Raw genomic sequence first — 14,625 nt, 5'->3', positions numbered from 1 at the left:
CCCAGTTCAGTATTTTGCGGAGAACGTTGGTACTCGGAAAGTACTCGACTACAACATTGTCAATTTGTTTACCCCAAATTTGCTATCTGGGAACATTTCCATGAAAAGTATTTTTGCTGGATTATTGCCATATAGTTACATAGCAATAAAATTGCCAAAGAAATAAAATCTGCCATAGCAGTGGTTAAAAAAATCTAGAAATGTTCTGTGCACACATGCAACATTAAGATTCAGTGTCTTGGATGACATCATAGTTCTGGTCATGAATATGGAAATATGCATTAGCATAAAAACCAAAAAAGCATCAAAATATTGATTAAAATTGTAAAACAAAAATTTAAAATTAGGTTAATTGAAAATCAAAGATGCAGTATCAAAGGGTTTTTAGTAAAATTTATAAAAATATCTATACTTCCTGGTTCCTTTAAATTACATTACACAATTTCGGATTGACTCACCCTGCAGATTCGTCCCTTCATATTTAAGTTCATAAGTTCATTCATATGCAAATTCTTTACAAAGAGATGCCCACGAAGCTAAGCACAACCTGGGTAAAGTCGTCTTTTGTTTCTTGTGTGCAATCTGATCGGTTCACTTTTTCTGTGCTCCGTTTCTGTTGCTAGTTTAGGTTTATATTTTTTCGAGAGTTTCGTCGGACTTTTCGCCATGCCTAAGGAAGTCGTGTTCGTTCTACAGCTCCCTCCACGGTCTCCACTCTCCAGACCTCTAGAAGATGAAGCTGTAGACATTTCGGCCGTCACAACTAGAGAGATTATGCAGCAGCCAAATACGGTGCGAGTCACGTCCCAGGCCCGAGGCGGATCGGCTGAAGAGCACTCAGCGCTCGTCCTGTCGTGGACTGGTAACTCTAATAAGGTCAGTCGGCCGCAATGCCCTGACCAAACTTAAGACCTACCGTTGACTTGACCCAAGTCGGGATCTCAGTGACGTCTTCGTTTGAACAGTGTACTTTGGATACATATTACTTTGAGTTCAGTTCAGAAATCCCGACTTGATGAGTCTGCCAACCGTTTGTACACAGCGAATGGGCTCATCTACCAAAAGTGGTAGCAGTCAATCACATTGCCGGCTTGTTTTTTCGTCCTTCATATCTGCATTGTAATTAATGAGTATACAACTCCGACTACTTTGATTGATGGAAATTCTGTGTATATGTAGCGTTTTCCCCCTTGTAAAAATAAGAACCCTTGCATCTACAGTAGACTCCATGTACATTTTTCCCAGCAGTAGATTAGGAGCCTTTAACTTTTGACCCTGTAATGTCAAGCCTCCTAATTGATTTAAGAGCACTCCTACACAAGGACCAACTTTTATTGCTTTGGCCTTCTTACCACATTCCTCTGTCAGACTTCTGGTCTAGGATTTATTACTTTATAATTAGATTTTAGTTAGATTTACCCTTGTTCTTGCGGCCTGTGTTTCCAACCCTATTTTCACCACTTGGTCATTTTTAACCAGTCTCATCACAACCACTCTCCAAGCAACATAACTACGCGCAGTACTCCAACTCTCTCTTGTACAAGTTGTGAAATAGTTTAGAATAAAAGTTCCTTTCTCAAAAGTTAGTACCTGTTGTCAACATTGTTCCTGTTTATACAACACTACTAAATTGGTGACCCTGACGTGATCTGAACATGCCACTCGGAGAAACACCAGCGGAAGAAACACCTCAGCAGGAGACTCCATGACGATGGAACAACTCGCCGAGCTGGCTGACAAAGTCATGGCTGTGTCCATCCCATCTCACGGGGTAAACTCCGTGACACCGGTGGCTACCCCAACAGAAAACCTGCAGAGCGAGGTAGAGCGAGATAAATCGCCTAACTACTCAAATCCAGAAACTCTCGACCAACTCTCAACGCTCCCGTTCTCACTCTCGCAGTCGTCAACCCCGTGCCAGCACTCCAACTCCTCCGGATGACGCCAATGTGTGCTGGTATCATGCCAAATTTGGTGACGGGGCCCACAAGTGCACCCAGCCCTGTTCCTTCAATGCCAGCAACCAGGGAAACGGCCAGGCCGGCAAGTAAAGGCGACATACTCCGCCGGCCACTCCACACCCTCTCGCCTGTTTTATGTAACTGACAGCCACTCTGCACGCCAATTCCTCGTAGATACAGGAGCTGAGGTAAGCGTCATCCCCCCTACCCCGCACGAGCGCACCCACCGTCGCCATGGTCAAGATCTCCAAGCAGCAAAATCATCGACAATTGCTACTTACGGTGAGAGATCTTTGACACTTGACATTGGCATCCAGCGGCCATGTCACTGGGTTTTGTAGTTGCAGAAATTCAACATGCCATATTAGGCGCAGATTTTCTTCGCCATTTCAATTTGCTGGTAGATCTTCGACATCACAGGCTTATTGATGCCACAACCAAGTTGGGCATCACCGGCAAAGCCTCGAACACACAATCGGTTGGTCTTGTTCTCGCGCCACCGCCCCCATCACATTTCGCAGACATCCTGAAGGAATTTCCGGACATCACCAGTAGATCATCCTGTCGTGACACTCCAGTCAAACATAATGTTACGTATCATATTGTCACGACAGGCCTGCCTACCGCGTCCCGCCCACGGCGTCTTGCCCCTGACCGCCTTAAAGCTGCTAAGGATGAATTCCAGCACATGATGGCTCTTGGCATCATCCGGCCTTCTGACAGCAATTGGTCGTCGCCCCTCCACATGGTCCCCAAGAAGCAACCTGGTGATTGGCGGCCATGTGGAGACTACCGAGCCCTGAACTCATCCACAGTGCCAGACCGTTATCCTGTGCCCCACATACAGGACTTTACCAGCTCACTGCATGGCACAACGATATTCTCAAAAATCGATCTCGTCCGCGCACATCACTAAATACCAATTGCACCGGAAAATATCGCGAAAACAGCCATCACTACACCGTTTGGACTTTTTGAATTTGTTCGAATGCCGTTCGGATTGCGCAACGCTGCCCAGACATTCCAGCGATTCATCGATGAAGTCACACGCGGACTTGATTTTTGTTATGCTTACATTGATGACCTTTTGATCGCCAGTGCCGACGCTGAACAACATGCTCAACATCTTCGTCTTCTGTTTAGCCGCCTCAATGAGTATGGAGTGGTCATCAATCCGGCCAAATGTTGCCTTGGTACGGAATCACTTGAGTTCCTTGGACATCGAGTTGATGCTCAAGGGGTGCAACCACTTGAAACAAAGGTCAGTGCCATCCGCGATTTTCCGCAGCCAACTACTCTGACCAAACTGCGCGAATTTCTCGGACTAGTTAACTTCTACCGCCGCTTCATTCCTCATTATTCGCAAGTCCTCCAGCCACTCACCGATCTGCTCACTAATGCAGGAAAGAAATCAGCACCGTTGCCTTGGAGTGACACTGCTACGGCTGCATTTCAAGCGATCAAAACTGCCCTCACTAATGCCACTCTCCTCGCTCATCCAAAGCCAGACGCGCCTCTGTGCGTCATGTCAGATGCTTCGGATGTCACTGTTGGAGCTGTTCTCCAACAACGAGTGGACAACGCATGGCAACCACTCACATTTTTCTCCAAGAGACTTCAACCCGCCGAGACACGTTGTAGCACATTCGGTCGCGAACTGTTAGCCATTTACCTCGCCATCAAACATTTTCGGCACTCGCTTGAAGGTCGACATTTTCACGTGCTTACAGACCACAAGCCGCTCACATATGCTCTCAGCACCTCATCTGACCGTCCCCCCACTCGCGAAAGTCGCCACCTCGACTTCATATCACAATTTACCTGTGATATCAGACATGTGAAAGGTGGAGATAACCTCACAGCCGACGCACTGTCGCGTGTTGAACTTAACACTCTTCGCTTGGAACAATCTTCTCGCATCGATTTCCGCAAAATGGCGGAGTTGCAGACAAACAGTGCGGAACTGGCACAACTTCAAACATCATCGTCATCCTCCCTCAAATTCCACACAGTTCCTCTCCATTCTTGCGACACAACATTAATTTGTGAAATTTCGACAGGACATCCACGTCCGTTCGTGCCAGTAGAGTTTCGTCGCACCGTATTTGACGCACTGCACTCCCTGTCACACCCAGGCATTCGCGCTACGCAACGCCTACTCACAGATCGATATGTTTGGCCATCTATCAACCGAGATGTCAGACAGTGGGCCCGATCATTTATTCAATGCCAACGTGCAAAGGTTAGTCGTCATACCTTTGCCCCCCTCTCTCAATTTCCTGCCCCGGACTGTCGCTTTTCACATGTCCACATCGATCTGGTAGGACCATTACCACCATCCAATGGAAATACATACATGTTCACATGCATTGATCGTTTCACACGTTGGCCGGAGGCCATCCCATTGCCTAACATCACTGCTGAAACAGTTGCTCGTGCTTTTGTCACACACTGGGTTGCCTCATTCGGCGTTCCATCAACTCTCACCACTGACCGTGGTGCATAGTTCGATTCTGCACTCTTCCGTGCCCTGACCAACCTACTTTGCACTCAGTGTATACGTACCACTGCTTACCACCCCATTGCCAATGGCCTAGTGGAACGTTTCCACAGGCAACTCAAATCATCACTCAAGTCACAAGTTGACACAACCAATTGGACAAAGACATTACCACTCGTCCTGCTGGGGATTCGAACCGCCGTCAAGGCAGACTTCGGCCACAGTGTGGCTGAGCGTGTCTATGGAACCACTCTTCGCTTGCCCGGAGAATTTTTCGATACTACCACAGATGCCGTGGACCTCGACCCCACGGCCTACGTTCATCGTCTACAACGCTCAATGCAAAGTCTTCAACCACCCCCCGGCCGTTCCCAACAACGGACTAACATTCATGGTCCCTCAGACTTGCATACGTGCACCCATGTTTTTGTCCGCCGTGACGCGGTACGCAAACCTCTCCAACCCCCCTACGATGGCCCGTTCAGAGTTCTCAGCCGTTCGAACTAGGACATCGAAAGGACACTATTAGCATTGACCGCCTCAAATTTGCACACCTAGACATTGCCAAAGAAACAATTGCTGTTCCGCCCAAGCCTAACCAACCTGCGCCAGCACTCGCACCTAATATTGCTCTCGATAATTATCACAATTCCTCTTTGTCAGGCACTCCCTCCAAGCGTACCACACGCTCCGGCCGTACCGTCCATTGGCCAAAACGCTATGTTACATTCGTTCGTTCCTAATTTTTTCGTTAATTTCTCAAGTCATTTTACTTTCCTTTTCCTCATGTAGTCACTCACTGGAAGGGGGCTCCTGTAGCGTTTTCCCCCTTGTAAAAATAAGAACACTTGCATATATAGTAGACTCCATGTACATTTTTCCCAGCAGTAGATTAGGAGCCTTTAACTTTTGACCCTGTAATGTCAAGCCTCCTGATTGATTTAAGAGCACTCCTACACAAGGACCCACTTTTATTGCTTTGGCCTTCTTACCACGTTCCTCTGGCAGACTTCTGGTCTAGGGTTTATTACTTTATAATTAGATTTTAGTTAGATTTACCCTTGTTCTTGCGGCCTGTGTTTCCAACCCTATTTTCACCACTTGGTCATTTTTAACCAGTCTCATCACAACCACTCTCCAAGCAACATAACTACGCGCAGTACTCCAACTCTCTCTTGTACAAGCTGTGAAATAGTTTAGAATAAAAGTTCCTTTCTCAAAAGTTAGTACCTGTTGTCAACATTGTTCCTGTTTATACTACACTACTAAATATATTATGCAAGATCATGTCGTTCACATGCAATTTTGAATAATTACATATCACTAATGGGGGTCCGATTGGCTTATCCATCAAGTCGGACTTACTGACTGGTGACGTGTGACATCATTGAACAATAAAGAATATCCTATAAGGGCGCATAATAAGGGTTATGCGGGCTGCCAGCCTGAGGGCGACAACCGTGTTGTGCGTACCGCGTCGGCTGAAGGGACGGCTGACTAGGGGAGAGCAATGTTCCCAGCTCTATAGTCCGATTTAATCCAAATCTAGACCTACCGGCAATGGCAGCCTCCTCCAATTCTTTGTCGGCGTTCTTTGTCGGTGTCGTCTTCCTCTGTCACTACACCAGGCTTGTGAGGTAACTCGGCTGGTTCTGTCACTCCGTGTTCGGATGGCAACACTAATCCACCGGTTTGTCCTCCGCAGGTTCAGTGGGGTGCACCATTTGTGGGACCAAGGGGCGTGGAATTCTGTTTCCCTGTATCCCTCGACTGCAGCTGGTCATCTGAGCCATCCATGCCTTTGGTGTTCCTCCCTACATGTTTATGCCTTGAGATTTCCTATGACTCAGCCTCCGCCTGTGGCTCCGCAAGGTGCGAATTTTAATTTTCCCGCCACTCCGTCCAGCGCTAATGTCGATACCTTGAGAACTTCAGCGTTCGTAGCAGTGACACCCATGAGGCCTGACCTATTTGGGGGTTAAATTATGACTTGATCATTGAGGTACGTTCTTTCTAGTCGGAGTCACTGTCTGCCTATATAGCTCGCCGCCGAAGAACGATGTTCCCCAAGTTTTGTGCATTATTAACATGCTCTTTCTCCACAGGTTGGGAGGAGATACGGGGGGGGCGGGAGGTTGATGGCGCGATAGAAAATAATTTATTCGCGGTTGAGTTGCGAATTAGCGAATAAAAGAGTAGCATCCAAGTCGGATAAGATAAGTGTTGATGTAATATATGGTACATTAGTTAATCCTGCAGAAAATCGTGACGGTCCTACTGTACCTCATACAATTTCGGACTCAATTGCAGAGCATGCTGTCCCGCACAAATAGTCACACAAAGAGACCAGTCACGATCATTATGCTCATACAGGGACAGTAGCACATTGCCTGAAAGATAGTGCAGTAGGGCTTACAGAGGAACAGTTGGTGGAAACGTGTATAATATATGAGGCGCATTTATATAAAAAAAAACACACACACAAATGAGTATTTGCCTGCAACTGGGGATCCCCTATTGTTCCTCTTTTGTTTGTACTTCAACTTTTAGAAGACAACCCATATGTTTTGTACAAAGTTGTCGTAGCGGACGTTGTGTTTTAATTTAAATTTAACCAGTAATTTTGATTACATGTATTAAGTATACATGTACATGTTTTCCTTATATTTCAAGAAACTCATGTATGCTTATTTCATTCCACTGTAGAGACCTAGTTACCCAACTTTTCTTGACCATCCCTGGTCCTTATCTCTCGATCCCTGAATTCTGCATACCTTTCTGCCAGGCCTTGGTGGCTGTTCCCATAGTAACTCTCTCCCTCTCCAGACCACATGCTCCCTTAGGCTACAAATCTCCCCCCTGTGAGGACCCTGACTGTGCTTTGGCCACAGTTCCCTTCCAGATTGACCGTCATATTGTTGCCCACATCCATGGAGAAAGGTCCCTCCTTTTCTTTCATGCATCATTCCTCCACGTTTCCAAGTCTTGAATCGATCATCTTTGTTAGCCAACACCCCCAGCGTAGTAAGTACATTTGATAGATTTCTTAGTCAACATTTAACTGTTTTGATACTAAACATCATTATGAAGAATTTCTTAATTCAGATCACTGATCAATGATATTGTTTTATTGCTCAGACAACTTATTGTTTCAGTTTACTTTTGTGTCATTACTTATATATACATGCATAGTTATAGCTTGAGTTTTTGTTCATTTGTTACAGCAAAACCTTACGACTTCTGACTTCCGACTTAAACCTTCCGTCATAATAATCTCCTGTCTTAAATACGTCCAAACTCCTAGTCAGCTAGTACCTCCAATCGTTCCTTGCTCTATGCTACAATCTTCATTAGTCTGAATAAAGGAAGTGTCGTTGTACTACGGGACCAAATTACATTCCTCTTGCACCAATCATTCATTGTCAAGGTTCTGTAGCTGTAGTTGGCTACATTAGTTTTGTACGATCACTGGAATTCTATGAGTCTACGTCGCAATGGATAACTATGAACATGTAAATACCGGTCATGGAGATCCCCCACAAGAACATGGAGAAACTGGACACGATGACATCAAGGTCGGTGACTCTGCATTCCAGCATGGTAACCGATCGCGCCAACCCTCACGTGCCGGGTCAGTTACTTCATCAGTGAAATCGTCAACTTCAAGTGCCCACATAAGGGCCAGAGCAGAAAAGGCTGTACTTGTGGCGGAGAACAGGTCATTGAGGAGCAAATTGCCTTTAAACTTGAGACTCTTCGAGTTCAAATGGAGATCGAGCATCGTCAGCTCGAATTACAACAAAGAAAGCGTGAAATGGGGCTGAAAGTTAAATACACCAGAGCTGATGCCCTGGCCAAAACGTATGCTGAGGCTGTGGATGCATCTTCAGACGTATGCTTCAAACCCAACCCTATCTTTCAACCCACACCGAAGCGCCCTCTGGAATATGATCACATCCCATCCCAGTCTGCACAGCCCAGCTATACGTCAACACCATTCCTCGTTCCCACACCTACAGCTGCTGCTGCATCAGACCAACCCGACATGGGAAATCTACTACGTGAACTGATCAGTGACACGCGTGTTCATCAACAATCTCTTGTGAACGCACTTCAACTCCCCAAGGCAACGATCACAACATTAGACGGTGATCCCCTAAAGTACTGGACATTTATTCGAGCGTTTGAGAACACTGTCGCAAGGGAGACAATCAGCGATGGTGCAAAACTGACACGTTTTCTCCAGTATTGCACTGGTAAGGCAAAGAAACTCCTCCAGTGCTGCACTGTGAAGGAACCTCAAGAGGGCTTTGCCCTCGCACTTCGGCTACTCAAGGAGAGATATGGTTATGAGCACACCATATCACAAGCATGGATTGACAAGGTAACAACGAGGCCTAACGTCGTCGACAATCAATCCCTGCAAGATCTCGCTGATGATTTGAGATGTTGCCGAGAGACCCTCGACACCATGGGGTTTCTCAATGAAATGAATAATCGAAGCAGCCTACTCCTTATTGTTGACAAGTTACCATACCACCTGAGAGCCAGATGGCTACGAGAGGTACACAAGATAAAGAGCACCAAATTGAGACCGCCAAATATTATAATACCAGGCCAAAGTCCAATAAGGCAAGTGACCGACGAACGAACTGTGGCATCCAAACCACGTCTTCAGCAACCAATCCTGAAGACAAACCCAAAATTAGGCCAACTTCATCACCCCTCGAGCCCTGCCCCAGCTGTGGACAGACCCATCACCTCAACCAATGCAACGCATTCAAGGACCGACTGGCGTTTTTGCAGCGTAAGAAACTCTGCGTAAACTGCTACAAGCCAGGACACCTCCAAAAGGACTGCCCACGGCCCTCTGTGTCCTCAGTCCAAGGATGCGGCAAGAAACACAACAAGTACCCGCACCTCCCACGCCCACAGAACATCTCTCCCTCCTTGGGGCCTGCTGCTGACGACGGCCAGTCTTCATCAAGTGGGTCTTCCAGCACATCCCAGGCACAACCTGCAGATAATCCCACGGTTGTCTGTAATTCCACTGGGTTCGGCACTGGAAAGGTTGCATTACCAATTGTTCCTGTCAAGGTCAAGGGTCATGGAGAACATCACTTCGTGAAAACATACGCCCTGCTTGAGACTGGTTTCACTCAGAGCTTCTGCTCTGAGGACCTAACGCGGCATCTAGGTATCTGTGGGAAGGAGGATACCATCCGTCTCACCACGCTTGACCAGAAAGTGGTCAAAGTACACACCAGCATTGTGCACGTCGAAGTAGCCGACCTTGACGACACCCACCTCTTTTCATTGCCAGGAGTTCTCACAAGGCCCCATCTGAACATTGGCCTCAACAGTCTTGCAGTACAGGAAGACTTGAGCGTCTGGCTACACCTTAGTGATTTGGATATACCAGATGTGAAGATCGATGATGTTCACCTTCTCATTGGGCAAGATGCCCCAGATATATTGATACCGAGGGAGGTTCGCACTGGCTCCAAGGGCGAACCATATGCCATGAGGAAAGCCTTGGGATGGACCCTGAACGGTCCAGTAACACAGTACATGGAGCCCAAGTCTTCATCTTCCTGCTTTGCGACAACAGATGTGCACCTTCAACACCAAGTTGAGAGATTTGGAGAATGGGTGATGTGCAGAATGCAAGCTGTGATGAGACGATGTCCATCAGCCAAAGGAAGGTTCTGTCAATTTAGGAGAACTCACTACATCGTGATGGGACTCACTACACCATGGACATTCCATTCAAAGAAAGGCCGCCACGTTTGCCTGATGACTAGCTGATGGCAGAACACCGACTCAAACTATTGGGTAAACGCCTCTCCAAGGACCCTTCACTCAAGGATAAGTACACCAGTGGCATACATGATCTGCTCGAGAAGGGATACGTGGAGCCAGTTTCTCCAAAGGACATCGACAGAAGAGATGGCTGCATCTGGTACCTTCCCCACCATCCTGTGATAAACCTGCGTAAACCAGGCAAGGTCTGCATCGTATTTGACTGTGCCACCCAATACCAAGGTACCTCACTCAATGATACCGTCTACCAAGGTCCCGACCTGACAAACAAGTTGATCGGGGTTCTTCTGCGCTTTCGACAGGAACGCATAGCTCTCATGGCCGATATTGAGGGTGTGTTTCATCAGGTTCGTGTGTCCGTACCTGACCGAGATGCCCTTCGCTTCCTTTGGTGGAAGGAGGATGATGTGGAGTTACAACCACAGATATACCGGATGACAGCCCACTTATTTGGAGGAGTTTGGAGTCCAAGTTGCGCCAGCTTTGCCCTGAAGCATGTAGCACAAAATCACAATGCCCTGTGCGACACTGCCACTATTAAGACCATAGATCAAGACTTCTACGTCGATGACTGTCTGAAATCTGTCGCGACCGAAGAATAAGTAACTCGACTGGTCACTCAACTACGCGAGTTGCTAGCCCGTGGAGGATTCTGACTCACTAAGTGGTTGAGTAACTCCCGCACCGTGTTGAAGTCAATACCTCAGGCTGAATGCGCAGAGGCCGTCACAACCATAGACCTGGATAACGAAGTACTTCCCTCTGATCGAGCATTGGGAGTACTTTCGAAGGTCGAGACTGACACCTTCGGTTTCGATACCAATCGCAAGGAGAAGCCAGACACTCGGAGAGGATTATTGAGCACAACAAGTTCAGTATATGACCCACTTAGATTTGTCAGCCCGTTTGTCCTGAAGGCGAAGATGATCTTTCAGACTCTCTGCCACCTGAAGATCGGATAGGACGACCCTCATCCAAGCATCATAGTAGAGCAGTGGAAGCGGTGGTTGTTAGATTTACCATTGATTGAAGGAGTCTGCGTTCGCAGATGCATCAACCGGCACATTGTAATGTCATCAAGGCTGAGCTACACCACTTCTGCGACGCATCTGAACGAGCTTATGGGGCTGTCAGCTACCTGAGTATCACCGACACCAATGGGCACAACCACTGCACATTCATGATGGCTAGAGCTAAGCTCACACCCCTGAAGATAACAACAATACCCAGACTGGAGCTTGCTGCTGCAGTTGTGGCGGTGAAGCTGGACAAGCTGATCAAGCTCCATATACAGTTACCATTGGCAGAGCCTATCTTCTGGTCTGACAGCATGATTGTTCTACAATACCTGCGAAATGAAGACAAGCAATTCCACACCTTTGTTGCAAACCGAGTTGCCGTGATACAAGAGCAAACCACTCCAAGCCGGTGGAGACATGTGGATTCAGCATCGAACCCTGCTGACGATGTGTCAAGGGGAATAACCACCCAGCAACTCGTCCATTCTGACAGCTGGTTTGGAGGGCCCTCGTTCCTGCTTAAGGGAAAAGTCCGGCTGGCCAGCTCAGCCGGACTTTGAATCCCTCCAACTCCAACGGGATGCAGAAGTTAAAAGGGAACAGCAAGTGTACGCCACAGATACCACGCCGATGTCAGATCCTATTGATAACCTCATTGCCCGCTACTCATCTTGGTACAAGTTAAAGAGAGCCGTGGCTTGGGTCATTCGTGTGAAGCAATTGTTACGCATGAGGGCCCTCAAATAGACGGACACCCTTGCTGGAAAGCCTCTGTCGGTCAAGGATTTCCAGAGTGCTGAGGTCGCGATTGTACGCCACATCCAGAAGGCTTCTTCAGACCATGAGCAGCTGAAATCCAGTCACCTTCAGAAGTTGTCCCCCATGACATCCAACCAAGGAATCTTGTACGTCGGGGGACGCCTTACCAACGCCAACATCAAACACCAGGCAAAACATCCGTGGATCCTGCCGAACAACCACTATGTGACCAAGCTCATCATCGAGTATTACCACCATCAGTTTGGTCATTCCGGATGTGAGACAATCCTTGCCGAGCTTCGCCAAAGGTATTGGATCGTGAAAGGGCGGGTTACCGTCAAGCGCGTCCTTCGTCGCTGCATAGCCTGCAGGAAGAGAAAGGCACCTCCTGAAACCCAGACCTAGTTACCCAACTTTTCTTGACCATCCCTGGTCCTTATCTCTCGATCCCTGAATTCTGCATACCTTTCTGCCAGGCCTTTGTGGCTGTTCCCATAGTAACGCTCTCTTTCTCCAGACCACATGTTCCCTTAGGCTATAAATCTCCCCCTGAAAGGACCCTGACTGTGCTTTGGCCACAGTTCCCTTCCAGATTGACCATCATATTGTTGCCCACATCCATGGAGTAAGGTCCCTCCTTTTCTTTCATGCATCATTCCTCCACGTTTCCAAGTCTTGAATCGATCATCTTTGTTAGCCAACACCCCCAGCGTAGTAAGTACATTTTATAGATTTCTAAGTCAACATTTAATTGTTTTGATATTGTTTTACTGCTCAGACAGCTTATTGTTTCAGTTTACTTTTGTGTCATTACTTATATATACATGCGTAGTTATAGCTAGAGTTTTTGTTCATTTGTTACAGCAAAACCTTCCGTCTTCTGACTTCCGACTTAAACCTTCCGTCATAATAATCTCCTGTTTTTAATACGTCCAAATTTCTAGTCAGCTAGTACCTCCAATCGTTCCTTGCTCTATGCTACAATTTTCATTAGTCTGAATAAAGGAAGTGTCGTTGTACTACGGGACCAAATTACATTCCTTTTGCACCAATCATTCATTGTCAAGGTTCTGTAGCTATAGTTGGCTACAGTTGTTAATTGGGGACCCTCTGCCAATCGGGGACCTTATTGTCCTCTATTATTCAGGGTCCCAATTTGAATGCAGAAAAAACTCTCATGTTTGTGCTCATCCCATTAGACCAGATTCTTGGGCGTACAGATTCTACTCGGGATCAGGATTTTGTCAAGAATTATTGTCAGAATTACTCGAACGTGCAGGGAATGTAGTTAGATCGACAAAGTAGGGGAGTGTGTAGGGGGAATTGCTTTTTGTGTGTGTGTGCAGGTATACATGTGTATGTATGGTGGCGCTCACATGTCCTGCCAAGGTCTAAAAATTACTGTGTACATGTATTTGGGCAGGCTGCCAGGGGTCACAGGGTCATTGCATGGAGTGACTTGTGGAGTGTACGTTGTAAAACATTGTATACACATTGATGTTTTTCAACGTGATAGACATGTTATGCCTAATGTTTTCATAACATTCCATAAAAATGTTATGGCGACATGTTCTCAGAAACATTTTAATGACTTTTTATGACATTTAAGGGAACGTTGGCGAAACGTCTTTGCAATGTTTAATTAGCATTATGTTAAAAAACATCAAACTGATGTGTTAATGGCAATATTGTCATCTTTGTGAATGATTTTCAAGACGTATTTTTTGCGTTGGGGAGATGTTAATTATATATATATAATTAACATCTCCCCAACGCAAAAAAATACGTCTTGAAAAAAAAAAAAAACGTCTTGAAAATAGGTCGCGGTACCCACTGCTTCATTTGACTCGGACCGGCCAGCCGACCCCGGCAATCTCGGTGGTCGAGTGGTTAAGACATCTGCACTAGTAAGCAGGAGGTCGTGGGTTCGAGTCCCACCCGAGTGAGCTTGTGAGGTTTTTTTCGCAAGCTCTCGGACAAGCACTGAGCATGCAGTGTTTATTAATATACGTTGGGTAAGGGCAAACCCGTTATGTATAATTTGTGAATGATGTTAAAGCGACATGGTCTTACAAACATTTTTATGACAACTTATGACTTTTTAAGGAAACGTATGAGCAATGTTTTTACGAAGTTACATTGACTTTCTGGTAAAAAAATTCAAAATAATAAGGTTTCATGACGCTCACATTCCACTGAACTTTTCACGTCTTGTTTGCCTCCCAATCAACATTCACCTTCATTGCAATTAAGTTTTCCACTTGTTCCTGCAACAAATGACTCCAAGATATTGTATCCACCTGACATCGTAACCTGCCGGCCTGAAATCGTAACACACATAAGTTAATACATAGTTGGGATTAGTATAGCGTGGTTTAACACCTCCAATGCGCCACAGCTCGAAATGGTCTATTGATCTTGTTTATGTACTCCAATATCACTGTCCTCCTTAGTCACTGTCACTTAGTCACTCTGTATTGGATTTCTTTCACTATTTTAGTCAATTAGTTTTTGTGAAACTACGAATCATGAAATTCTACAACATTATGTTTCATTGAAGTAC

At 46.3% G+C, this 14,625-nt stretch overlaps 2 protein-coding genes across 2 annotated transcripts; both read left to right on the top strand.

The window, feature by feature from the left end:
* The first annotated feature begins 7,986 nt into the window (after positions 1-7,986).
* LOC147800478 (uncharacterized) lies at positions 7,987-10,886 on the top strand. Its single transcript, XM_087145499.1, has 3 exons — positions 7,987-8,092; positions 9,140-10,020; positions 10,266-10,886. The coding sequence occupies exons 1-3, from the start codon at positions 7,987-7,989 to the stop codon at positions 10,884-10,886; spliced, it is 1,608 nt and encodes a 535-aa protein (XP_087001625.1).
* A 446-nt stretch (positions 10,887-11,332) lies between these two features.
* Positions 11,333-12,467, top strand: LOC147800477 (uncharacterized). Its single transcript, XM_087145479.1, has 2 exons — positions 11,333-11,833; positions 12,051-12,467. Exons 1-2 carry the CDS (start codon positions 11,333-11,335, stop codon positions 12,465-12,467), a joined length of 918 nt encoding a protein of 305 aa, XP_087001605.1.
* The last annotated feature ends 2,158 nt before the right edge of the window (positions 12,468-14,625 follow it).

The sequence above is a fragment of the Acanthaster planci genome, linkage group LG01 (genome assembly GCF_054643075.1).
Source record: "Acanthaster planci isolate LZ-2023a linkage group LG01, COTS_SCS, whole genome shotgun sequence".
Lineage (NCBI taxonomy): Eukaryota > Metazoa > Echinodermata > Asteroidea > Valvatida > Acanthasteridae > Acanthaster > Acanthaster planci.
Note: the sequence above shows the minus strand (reverse complement) of the source record. Positions and strands in the feature narration are given on the sequence as shown.